The sequence below is a fragment of the Kogia breviceps genome, chromosome 4, assembly GCF_026419965.1.
Source record: "Kogia breviceps isolate mKogBre1 chromosome 4, mKogBre1 haplotype 1, whole genome shotgun sequence".
Taxonomy (NCBI): domain Eukaryota; kingdom Metazoa; phylum Chordata; class Mammalia; order Artiodactyla; family Physeteridae; genus Kogia; species Kogia breviceps.
The window spans coordinates 143,628,494-143,640,550 of record NC_081313.1 but is presented as its reverse complement, the minus strand read 5'-3'; the positions used below and the strand labels follow the sequence as shown (position 1 = coordinate 143,640,550).

Here is a 12,057-nt window from a genome sequence, read left to right as displayed (position 1 = left end):
CTCATTGTATGCAGCTCATTGTGGTTGGGCCCCAGAGGTGCAGGGGTTGGTCACTCACCGCGGAAGGAGGTCCCCGGGAATCCGTGTGGCACAAGACCAGAGGCCAGCTGTGTTAATGCTGTTAGTTTAATGCTGACAGAGACATCCCACAGCGTGACTGTTAGTTATGAGTCAACCTGGAGTGTGTGCTGCTTGCTTGGTGTGTCCAGCCACACGGGGCCCCTGCCTTCCAGCTCAGAATGGCGGGGTGGGGGGGTGGTGCTGGACGGAGTACCCCAACCTTTAGCTGCCACCTGGCTCATTGCAGCAATACCAGACCTAGGGTGGGTGGGGCCGTGGAGAGAAGGCTTAGAGGGCAGAGAGGGACAATTAGATTCTTCCAGAGGAGCCACTCTGCTCCAAGGGCCTGAACCAAGTACAGCCCTGAGCACCGGCCTGCTCTCCTTGATCCACTCGGCAGGTGTCCTTCCATTCTGCCAAGGGCCAGGGAGCCTTGTTTTTCCCTCAAGGTTTGGGCAGCTCCTGGGGACTTCAGTCACAAAACCAGTCCATTTCCATTGAAACAGGAGGGAAGGAAGTGGGAACAGGCTAAGAGTGAGCTGGGTATTCTCCCAGTTGGCATAGCACACATGAGGCCACAGCATTGAGAACTGGCCGGGGTGGGGCTGAGCCCCAGCCCCTGACTGGCAGTGATGGCCCAGGCCGTGGGAATGGGGTTCTCTCCAACCTCCTGTAGATCCCACATTCCCGAGTTTCAGAGCTGGGCCAGGCTGTTGAGTGAAATGACTAAGGGCACAGTCTGCGTTCTCCCCATGGTGCCCCATCCATGGAGGAGTTGAGAGCTTGGTGGAGGGGAGAGAGAGAGAGAGAGAGTACATCCCTGTGATCACCTCCTCAGCAGAACTGGTAGTTGTTGGGTTGCAGCAGGGGCTGGGCAACGTCCCCCTGCTCACAGCAGGCCAGGTGCTCACTGGAGCTCTCCTCCTCCGGCTCGCTGCTGCTGCTTGGCAGGTTGCTGTAGTCCTGGGTGGGGGGATGTCAGGGGATGGTCAGAACTGATCAGTCAGGCCCAGCTTTAACCAGCCACCCCCCCTGAGCCTAGCACCACTCACCTGCTCTCTTCTATCCACTTGAACCTGCTCCTGAAGGAGGGAGCAGATTTGCTGGAAGGTGGGTCTGCAGGTCGGCTCCAGGTCCCAGCAGGCCTGCATGATGCTGTATCTGAGGCGGGACAGAAGCTACTTGTGGGCCTGGGACTCATCATGTCTGTGCACACACGCACACACACTACAGGGTCCTGCCCCGCAGAGATCCCAAAACCAAGTCAGAAGTGAGCTTTGCACAAGGCCAGTGCAAAGTCCTTGGTGTGTGCATTATCTAATCTTTCCAGTAACCCTGGGAAAAAGGGCTTTTTGTCAAAATGGGCATGGTACCTGAGGAGAAAAAAAGCTCAGAGATGCTATTTTGCCCAAGCTCTTAGGATGAAGAAGGGGCGCTCTTACTGCCTACAGGTAGGTTTAAGAGGCCAGTTGATGGTAGGACTAAGGTGGCCGAGGAGCTAGCTGGCTGGGTGCATCCACCTTGGCGGTAAGCACCTGGGTGGTATAGGGAGCAGCCGTGGAGAGACAGTGGCTGGAGAAAGATGCAGTGGGTGAGATGGGCCAGCGAGCGTGGGGGAAGGCTGGGGTGAGGGCGGGGAGCCAGTGAGGAGCCTGGGGTGGGCGGGGTGGCCTGAGGCGGTTAGGAGGCTGCAGCGGCTAGCTGGCTGTGCTGCGAGAGAGGCTGGCCGCCACCCCAGAGCTCCAGGACGGGGAAGAAAAGAGAGAGCCTTCTTGAGGTCATAGCAACAGAATCTGAGTTAAACATTCATCATCCATCTTAGGGCCAGCCCCAGTTGAGAGCCCTCTTTGAGAGTGTCCCCCGTACTGCCTGGGAAACCAGTGGAAACCCTGAACTTGATAAAAGGGGTCTGTCTTAGTCCACTGTGGGCAAGTGAAAGCCTGACCCTGGAACGTTGTGGACAGGAAAGACAGGCCACACACCTTCCCATCCACTTCCAACAAATCCTGGGGTGTTCTTCCTCCCTGGGGTCCTTCACTTACATGTTCTTTGGGGCAAACGCGGGCTGGGCCATTTGGTATCCGTCCTTCACCAGTTTATAGAACTTGCTGTTCACCAGGATGCCAGGGTAGGGGTTCAGCCCTGCAAAGGACAAGATCATGGAAAAGACCATATTCAGTGCTCACCGTCACCTTCCCCCACACATCTTGGCAGGGCTGGGTGTGAAGGGTCCCAGCTGGACTGCGATAATAGAACAGCAGCACCCCTTAACAAGTGTTTACTATATGCCGGGCACTGCAAAAGGCTTAGGCTTCTAGGACGTTGGAAGTCTTCACACAGGCCTCATCACACCCACAAAATTCCAGCACAGGCTTTGGAATAAGAGGTTGGTAGAGGAGTACATTGAAGGGCTTAGCGCAACTTCCTGTGCCTGGTGCTCCAGAAACGGGAGCTGTATCTTCAAGGAGATGCATGTTTCAGAGAGTGAGGGCAAACAGCATTCTAGGAAACAGCAACTGCACAAGCAGACAGGTGAGGAAACAGCCTGGAGGGAGTGCCTGGAGGTAGAGGGTCTGCCCCGCCCACTCCGGAGCTGCAAGGCTTGGTTTTAAGATACTTCATCCATCCCTGCACTCTTAGCAGCCCTTGCTGTGCCCTGACCACCAGGTGTCCTTGACTGGCCTCCTCCACGAGGTGTAGGACACCATGGGTAACCAAGCACCAGTCAGCCCCACGCTGAGTCTGCCCTGGGCCACCGGCTTACCGAGTGAGAAGATCTCCCAGAGGAGGATGCCGTAGGACCAGACGTCACTCTGAACTGTGTAGACGCAGTCAAAGATGCTCTCTGGGGCCATCCACTTCACAGGCAGGCGGGCCTGGCACAGCAGACCCCAGTCACTTTGCACCCTGGGTCACCACCCCTCCCCAGCCTGGCCCACCCCTCCCAGCACTCACGTTGCCCTTGACGATGTAGTTAGAGTCATTCATGATGTCCCTAGCCAGACCAAAGTCCCCAATCTTGGCCACATGGCCACTGGTCAGCAGCACGTTTCTGGCTGCCACGTCCCGGTGGATGCACTGAGGGAAAAGCACTGTAGGGTTAGTCTTGACCCCTCCCCTACCTGAGCCCAAGGTGCAGGAGGAACAGCCAGGGCCCCAGAAGGCCTGGGGTCCTCCTCGACGGAGTGGGCATCAGTTTGGGTCCTGTCCCTACCTTCCACCAAGACCCAGGCCTGGGAAAATTTAATGTGGTCATAACAGTCAGTGTTGAGAAAACCACCATGACTCTGGGCTTCTGGCCGTAAGTGGCAGGAGCTGCCTCAGAGCTAGGTGGTCTGCATGGGCCCAGGAGCAGTGAGCCCTGGAGCTCCTAACAGGAGCAGGAGCTGCCACCCTCAGGGCCCTACCATTCCAGGCCCTTCCCTAAACATCTGCACACATAGGAACCCAATTCCACCTTCATGCCATTCTACGATTGAGCCCATTTTTATAGGTGTAGAAACCTAGGCTCAGAGAGGTTCAGCACTTGCTCAAAGCCACACAGCAAGAGGCAGAGCCAGCATTCAGGCTCTAAACTCTCAGGCCTGTGTTGTAAGGAGGACGGCCCCCTTCACACACTCCCTTTTCTCCCCCTTGTCCTCACCCATCCAGCCTCATAGGGGGTTGGCTGCCCCCACCCCCCACCCCCCAGGTGACCACACATCATATGGATCCATTTTCTGACTCACGTTCTTGGAAGCGAGGAATGCCATGCCCTGGGCCACCTGGCTGGAAAAGTGGAGCAGGTCACGCAGCTCCAGCAGCCGCCCGTTCTCCTTGTCCAGGTCTGGTGTGGGGAGAGGTGTCAGGGCGGCCCCCCACCTCAACCCAAGCAGCCCCTCTCGTCTCCCTCAGCCCTGGTACCTCCTCCACACCTTGCTCAGAGAATGAATCATTTGATGAAGAAGTAGAGACGGGCCTCATCTCCACATAGGTGTCCACACCCTGGCTGGAGAAGCCGCTGTCCCTGCATAGGAGAGGGGGCCGCGGGCTGGTCAGTGCCTGTCACTGCACTGCCCAGCTCAGGCCTCTCCCAGCCACTCAGCAGAGAAAGGAAGAGACCTCAGGGTCAACTTGAACTTCCCTTTCTGACACCTCCTTTGAGTCATCAGTGACCTCTGCTTGACCATCCAGTGAGGGAGCTTACAACCTGTTCTCTCTTTGGGCAGCTCTGCCTGTTAGAAAGTTCTCCACTGTTCCTAATGCTAACCTGCCCCCGGGCTATTCCTCCTCCTGGTCCCCCGGTGCCCTCCAGAAGCATCTCCGTCTTCTCTGAACAGCCCAGCAGGGCTTTGAGCGTGTTCCAGGGCCCCTTCTTTGAGCCCTCTTGTCTACATCACGGCTCTCCCTTCTGGCTGCACGTTAAAATCACCCAAGGAGTTCCAGATACTCAGACCATCAAACCAAAGACTTCAGAAACTCTAGGGGTAAAACCTAGTCATTCCCACTTACACATTAATCCAGGCAATTCCCGTGTGCAGCCAGAGTTGAGGACCGGTCTAGAGCAGTGTTTTTAAACATTTTTTGGAGTTTAATTGCTTTACAATTGTGTGTTAGTTTCTGCTTGACAACAAAGTGAATCAGTTATACATATACATATGTTCCCATATCTCTTCCCTCTTGCATCACCCTCCCTCCCTCCCTCCCTATCCCACCCCTCTAGGTGGTCACAAAGCACCGAGCTGATCTCCCTGTGCTATGCAGCTGCTTCCCACTAGCTATCTATTTTACGTTTGGTAGTGTATACATGTCCATGCCACCTCTCACTTTGTCCCAGCTTCCCCTTCCCCCTCCCCACGTCCTCAAGTCCATGCTCTAATAGGTCTGTGTCTTCATTCCCATCTTACCCCTAGCAGTGTTTCTTAAACTTACCCGTGTGCATATGAATCACCTGGGGAATCTTATTTAAATGCAGATTATGACTCAGCAGGTTTGGGTAGGCCTGAGATTGTACATTCCTAACAGCTCTCAGAAGCCTATGAGCCTGTGCTTTGGGTGGCTCCACACTGAATAGCCAGCCACCACTGCTTCTAATATTCCAGTGTATGGACCTCTCACCTCCTGCTCCCTCTATGATACAGCTGTGCACCTTGACAATGTCCTTACTCTCGTGTTCCCAGAAAAACAACCTAGTGCTTTAATTATGGTTTGACCATTAAACTATCCACTCCCTTGGTCTAGAAAGTATACTTCTATTAATGTAGCCTGGGATCCCATTAGTAGGACTGGTTCACATGCCATTTGCCCTTGAAAGCACCCGACTTGGAATCCTTTCCCCATCTGTAGATTTGAAGATGGAAGCTAATACTTGACTTTAGTTCTCATTTTGAGTTGCTCTGGACTGAGTTTCCAGCCTGCTGAGGCCCAGCGTGAGCCACCCTCTCAAAAGGGTGTCAGAAAACCAGAGAAAATCCCGCCAGCCCCCCTACTCGAGGTCACTGGATGGAGTGAAATGACCTCCTTCCCCTTTTGCCTCCACTGGCTTGGTAGCTGACATTGGTAGGATAGGAGCTCAGTGTATACCCTTGTTGTTCTGACCCAGCAGCCTGGCCCTGATGCCTCACAAGCCCCGAGTCCAAGACTCCCAGGAGATCAGTGTAGCTCAGGTGAGCACTGGACGAGGAGTCAACAGAGCAGAATCCAGCCAGGCTCCCTCCGCCTCTGCCCCTGACTCATGTGTGACACAAAGGCCACTTCCTTTCTCTGGTTCCCCAATGTGGCTCTGTCCATCTGCCTGTGGGTGGCTTCCAGGAATCATGGCATTACAGAATGAGAGAGCAGACAGACCCTGAGGGGTTCAATCCCTGATGGCTTGCTGGGGAAACTGAGGCCCAAGTGGACCAGGGACCTGGCCATAGCTATGCTGTTTTGCCCCTTCTCATTCAACGCCTGAAAGACTCTATCCCACTTCTCCATGGCTACTCGAAAATGGAATGGGTGCCCTCCAGCCCCCGACAGCACATGCTATGGGAGAAACAGGGCCATTATCCCCAAGATTTGCCCATCGCTAGCGAGGGCCCCGAATGGATCTTGGTTCATCTTTTACGTATGATAAAATAATGATTTCATTAATGCCTGTCTCCACCAGACTGTGAGAGGCCCATCTTTGCCCTCAATACTCCCAGAACATAGTAGGGGCTCAAATATGTGTTGGATGATGGGAATAAGTAGGAGGAGAACCGAGTTGCCCATATAATATGGGTGGCTACTCCCCACAGCACAAACAGGAAGGTGAGGGCCACGCAAGCCACCCAACCCTGAGCTGACTTCGGGGACAGACATGGGGCCCCCACCTCCCAGTCCTGGCCTCCTTCTTGTCTTTCACCAGGATACTACCTGTGGATGTATTGCTTTTCCAAGTGGATGTTCCTGTAGCCAGTGCCTGCCTTGGGGTCCTGGCCTGGACTCAGGCTGGGTCCCAGCATGGCCTCAGCCTTCCTTCGCAGAAAGTTGAGCAGGTCGCCATAGCAACAGTATTCAGTGATGACCAGGACAGGGCCTAGAGCAGCCAAGAGTGGGGTCAGTGCACCCCTAACACACCACCCCATGTGGACAGGAACATGGGGCAGGGGCAATAAGAACCCGGACTGGGACTCAGGAGCCCTGGGTTCTAATCCTGCCTGTCTATAAGCAGCCCTCTCTGCTTTCTGGGTGACCTCAGTGACCCAACTGTCTAAAGCAGAGGAACCTCCAAAAAACTGTAGCTGAAGAATTCTTTCTTCAAAGGAAATCTATGACAGTTCCACACAAGTCAAAGCTGCTATAGGAGAAGAGACTGGAGCGGACTGAGAGTCCCAACAGGCCCTGGGGCACTTCTGTGGGCCCTGCGTGAGTGTCCAAGCCTCTTTGAGTGGGGGCTTCGTAAAAGGTAGATTGGAAGGGCTTCACTCCAGACCCATAGCCATCAGACTCCCTGGAGCAGGGCCCAGGCATCTGCACTCTTTTCTCCTTTTCCAGGTGACTCTGATGCCCACCCATGTCTGAGAGCCACTGATCAGATCTCACAGAACTGCCTGTCATCCATAAGCAGCTTCTGACCAGTCCAGGCATCTGGCCTAGGAATTCAAGGGTTGCTGAGACAGGGATCCCACCTTCACTTTGTGGAGACTGGAAGGGGAAGATGGAGTGAGGTAGCCCTGGGACCCTCAGACACCCAAGAGGCCCCACCACCGTGGGCCCCCATGCCTGCCAGGGCCCCTTACCTCCATGGGTACAGGCTCCCAGAAGGTTGACTATGTTCTCGTGCTGGCCCAGGTGGCTCATGATCTTCAGTTCTGACATGAGGGCCTCCTTCTCGTCAGCGTGAGCCGTGGCTGGGAGATGGGGCCACAGATCCCACAGACAGAGAAAGGGCAGGACGTGGAGAGCCATTCACACAGACACCCAGGGGAGCAAAGCAGAAGGGACCCAGAGCCCCAAAGCAATCAGAATCCGAAAGAGGCAGGAGAAATGAGGACACACGATGGGAGTTAGGGGAGAGAGACAGGAGAGATGGCCTGTTACTGAGCTGATTTGGGGTGGCAGGAGGCCAAGCTGTGGCCAGGCCATAGGCCAGGATGGCCTCTGTGCACCTCAGCCCCTTCGAGGCTCAAGCGGAAGCCCTTCCACACCCAAGAGTTAGAGGGAGCCGGGAGCTCACAAAGGAAGCCGAGAGTCCTCACCCCCGATCCTAGGCTCTGTTCCACAGGCCCCGACAGGCCGAAAATGTGGGTGATGCCCTTGTGACAACAGAACAGACCCTCCCCTGGCATATACCACCTCCTACCCGCTCCCCCAAACCTGCTTCCTGCACTCACACTTCAGCATCTTCACAGCCACCTTCAGAACAGCATCTTCCTTGCCCAGACCAAAGGCCGTGGCCTCTACCACCTTCCCAAAGGCGCCTGCTCCAAGGGTTTTACCTGCCACACACAAAGCGTACTTAGGTCCCGGGGCACCTAAGGGCCCACAGGCTCCCTGCCACCCACGCTGGCCCTGTGACAGGACGGCATGTTGGGTGCTGAGACCCTGGCTCACCAAACTGCAGGTTGTTCCGGGGAAACTCCCACTTCTCGTTGTAGGGCAGCTGGGTTGGGTCGATGAAGGTGTAGCTGTTGCCCCCGTAGCTCTCGATGATCTTCCAGCGCACCTGGTACTTGGGCTTCTGCAGAGGGAGAGGGAGGAGGCATGGGTCAGCTGGGCCTGGCAGGTGGATCTCAGACATCACCCGACCCGGGAGGACAGGGGCTGGGCAGTCCCACCGCACAGCGGGAGCAGGTCAGTGTGGCCTGTGACGTGGTGAGAGGGGCTGTGTCATCTCATGCCCATGGCACCGAGAGCCCCGTCCCTACCCGGCTTGGCCTTACCATGGGACCGTCCATTCTCCAAGCCTCAGTTTCCCTACCTGTGTATTGAAAGCTTTGGACAGGACCACCTCTGAGGGTTTTGACAGCTCTGGTAATTTGGTAATTCCTGAGCCAGGAGGGAGGGTGGAACTGTAGATCGATCCATCCATCCATCCATCCATCCTCCCATCCAATTATTACTTGTTTGTTTTATTTTCACTCGTGGTAAGAACAAAATTTACCATCCCAACCATTTTGTAGTATACCGTCCAGTAGTGTTATATACAGTCACACCGTTGTGCAACCAACCTCCAGAACTCTTTTCATCTTGAAAAGCTGGAAGTCTGTACTCACTAAACAACAACTCCCTGTTCCCCCCTCCCCCGAGCCCCCAGCCACTTATCTCATGCATCTGACTGTTCCGGGTACCTTATTTAACTGGAATCATGCAGGATCTGTCTGTCCCTTTGTGACTGGCTTATCTCACTTAGTATGATGTCTTCAAGGTTCATCCGTGTTGTTGCCTATGTCAGCATTTCCTTCCTTTTTAAGGCTGAATAATTCCCATCCAAATATTTCACCGAATACCTATTTGTTTCAGGCATCGTTGATTCAGAGTTTGACAAAACAAGAGTCCCTGTCCCCTGGAGTTCGCATTCTAGTTGCTAAGACAGTCAACTCAGATACATATGTAGGAAATTTTCGAATAGTGCTATGGAGAAAAGAAAGCAAAGTAATAGGACAGAGGGACAACTGAAGACAAGTTGGGGAGGGCCCCTGAGGAGGTGAGAGGGAGCTGGCCACGTGAGCATCAGGGGAAGCACTTCACGGATGCAGGGAACAGAGGTGTGGGGGCCTGGGGGTGGGAAAGGTCTTGGCGAGTCTAAGGGACTGGAAGGTGCCGTGTGGCTGGAGGGGAGCGGGGGCGGTTCTGGAGGCAGGAAAGTCTTGAGGGCTGCAATCAGCAAGTGAGTTCTCTAAGTGCAAGGTGAATCCTTTGAGGCTCGATGGATGCAGGCGAGTGATGCATCCGACTCTACATTGCTAAAGGACCAACAGAGAGAGGCCCCACGTACAAGACAGTGAGCATCTGGAGGGCCCGCATTCCTCTCAGGCTCTCCATGCTGTTCCAACCAGCCAGCTGGTGGCAGAGCCTAAGCTGAGGAGGAGTGGCTGCCTCTCTCTTTCCTGCCCCGGGTGGCAGCTGCATGGGGGCATCATACCAGGGGTGCCCATGGGAAGTGCTGATGGCAGACAGAGTTTAGGTGGAAAGTGGAAGCTGGGCTGGGGCGGTAGAGGACCCTGAGGCCTCGGGTCAGGAGTCCAACACTCTTTCTGGTCAGCCGTGGGGGACAGGGAACAGCTGGGCTGGGCTTAGCAGCTGGGCTCCTACATGGGGCACCCAACTCGGGCAGGGGGGAGCTAAAGTGGGTGCTGGGGAGGAGGCTGACTGAAGGTTCACCAGGTTAAGGGAAAAGACTCCAGAGAGCCATAGGGAAGAACTTCCAGGTGGTAGTTTGGGGGAAAGACTGCAGTTTGACATAAGAACTTCCAGGTTCTGATTGAGGACGAGAGACTAGTGGTGAACTTAAGGACATCCATGTTACAGTTTCAGCAGATAGTCTGAAACGGGACAGGAAGAGGACCTTCCTGAGTGTCAGAGGATTCAAACCCTGCGTGTGGGTGCCTTCCCAACCCAAAGGGTGGGCACAGAACCAGGAGGGATTCCTTGACCTCGCCTGGCCACTTGCATCTCCAGGAGCCACTGTGGTGAAGGCTGTTTTTTCCCCCCTGCCACTTCTCCTTCCTCTGGCCCCGCAGCTGGGCCTGAGTCAGCCCCTCCCTAGCCCACCTCGAGCTGGGCAGGGGATATTGGGGAAAGGGAGGGCAGGGCTATCTGGCTGGAACTGCAGCGCTCTCTCTGAATCCCTGACCTGATTACCTGGAGGATGACGCAGCTCTCCCACTCCTGCCTCAGGCATCCCCACCCCTCTTCCTGGAAAGCAGACACTAGCTCTGCTCAGCCTCTGCTATCCCTAGATAGGGCTCCTGTGTAACTCCCGGAGGGCTTCTACCCAGAGGGGCCTCTCCCCTGAAGGAGAACCCAATGGGGAGGCCAGGATGGGCAGCCTCGGACTACAATGCTGTCCGTGAGGGCCTCCTGAGCACTTCCTGTGAGTGGGCGCTGGGCTCCACACTCGACGTGCGTCATCTCACTTCATCCTCACAGCAGGCCCAGGCCACTTCCCCTTGGTGACCAAGGTAGGCATGGAATCATCAAAGTCCCCACAACTCCCCATCCAGGCCTGCTGTTTTGGGTGGGCGGATGTTTTCTGTCTCAGGAAGGGGGAGATCTGAACAGTTTCCACTGGAGATCTTGGGGACCCTCCCGTGCATGCCCCATATACCTCCCCATCCCCAGAGCTCAGCTCCGACCCCCAGAATTCCAGCCTCTCCAGTGGCTTCCCCGTCTCCTTCCCTCCTCCCCGTGACCCTACCATCCTTTCTTCCCCACATCCCTCCCCCTTCCAGCCTGCTGACTCCTGCCCTTTTCTCTTCCCCCTCAGCCCCCCTTGTGGTCTCTCTGGGGGCCAGAAAGGCGATGACTCAGCCCTGAGACAGAAGCAACCCTTCCCCCAAGCGGGGCCACCCCTCCCCCCTCAGGCCTGAGGAGTGAGGACAAGCCAAGCCAGGCTGAGTCCCCAGTGAAGGGGCGAGACTCAGAACCCCGTGCAGCAAAGCAGAGGACACTTGGACAACAAGCCCTGAGGCAGGGCGTGGCCATCTTGACCCCTGGGATGCCCTCCTTCTCTTGGCCTTGGGTCGGCTCAGGGGCCAGTTCAGTTTCTTAAACAGGATAAGAGGTGACTAGAGTACATGCTCCAAAAATGGTCCCATGAAGAGAGGGTAAGGTGTCCCCAGACCACGGCTGGCCAAGGGGGCTGGGCGGCCCAAGGCAGAAAGGGCTGGAGGGGAACTGGGCCCTTCTCTAGAATCTCTGCAGGGCTGAGGAAGGAGCTCTGTGGGGACGGAGAGGCAGTTTTCAGCTCCATATAAGGAAGAACTTTGCAACAGAGCTGCTCAGAGAAGGAACAGGAGGCCACAACAGTGAGTGAAGTCCTGTCCCCGGAGGTGGGCGGAGTTGGATGGATCTGGGTCTGAATCCTGCCTTGCCAGACTCAAGTTAGCTCATGCATCTTGGATGGGCCCAACCTCAGACAGCCCTCCAATCCCAAGATGCATGAGCCATCTTTTGAGTTCCCCAGCCAACTTCCTGCGTCCCGGGAGTGCAGCATCCATTCGGAGCACAGTCCGTGCCCACCACCCTGCTAAGTCCTCTACAGCCGTCACCTCGGTGAATCTTCAGCACAGCCTGGTGCAGGGGCTGCCCTTATCAACACCATTTCACAGATGGAGAGACAGAGGCTTAGAGACACCAATTTTCCTAGAGTCCTAGAGCCTGGCAAGGCAGGATTCAGACCCAGATCCACGCAACTCCCAACCCTTGGCTCTTAAACTAGACCATCAGCCTCTTGGCATGTCACAGGAGGGCGCTGTAAAGGTCACCCACCCCACCACGAACAGGTGGGGAAAATGAGGCCCAGAGAGGGCAGTGCACCCGCCAAGGCTGCAT

The 12,057-nt window shown here is 55.7% G+C and overlaps 1 protein-coding gene across 1 annotated transcript in view; it reads right to left on the bottom strand.

Moving 5' to 3' along the window:
• Window positions 1-108: 108 nt before the first annotated feature.
• Window positions 109-12,057, bottom strand: part of CSF1R (colony stimulating factor 1 receptor) — a 62,350-nt gene continuing 50,401 nt past the window's right edge. The window contains exons 12-22 of the mRNA XM_059062205.2: window positions 8,116-8,242; window positions 7,896-8,000; window positions 7,302-7,412; window positions 6,436-6,598; window positions 3,975-4,066; window positions 3,789-3,886; window positions 3,016-3,138; window positions 2,825-2,936; window positions 2,103-2,202; window positions 1,113-1,221; window positions 109-1,023 (exon numbers count right to left, since the gene is read on the bottom strand). Coding sequence (XP_058918188.2) covers window positions 895-1,023; window positions 1,113-1,221; window positions 2,103-2,202; window positions 2,825-2,936; window positions 3,016-3,138; window positions 3,789-3,886; window positions 3,975-4,066; window positions 6,436-6,598; window positions 7,302-7,412; window positions 7,896-8,000; window positions 8,116-8,242 — 1,269 coding nt within the window. The 3' untranslated portion in view covers window positions 109-894. The remainder of the gene's footprint in view (window positions 1,024-1,112; window positions 1,222-2,102; window positions 2,203-2,824; window positions 2,937-3,015; window positions 3,139-3,788; window positions 3,887-3,974; window positions 4,067-6,435; window positions 6,599-7,301; window positions 7,413-7,895; window positions 8,001-8,115; window positions 8,243-12,057) is intronic.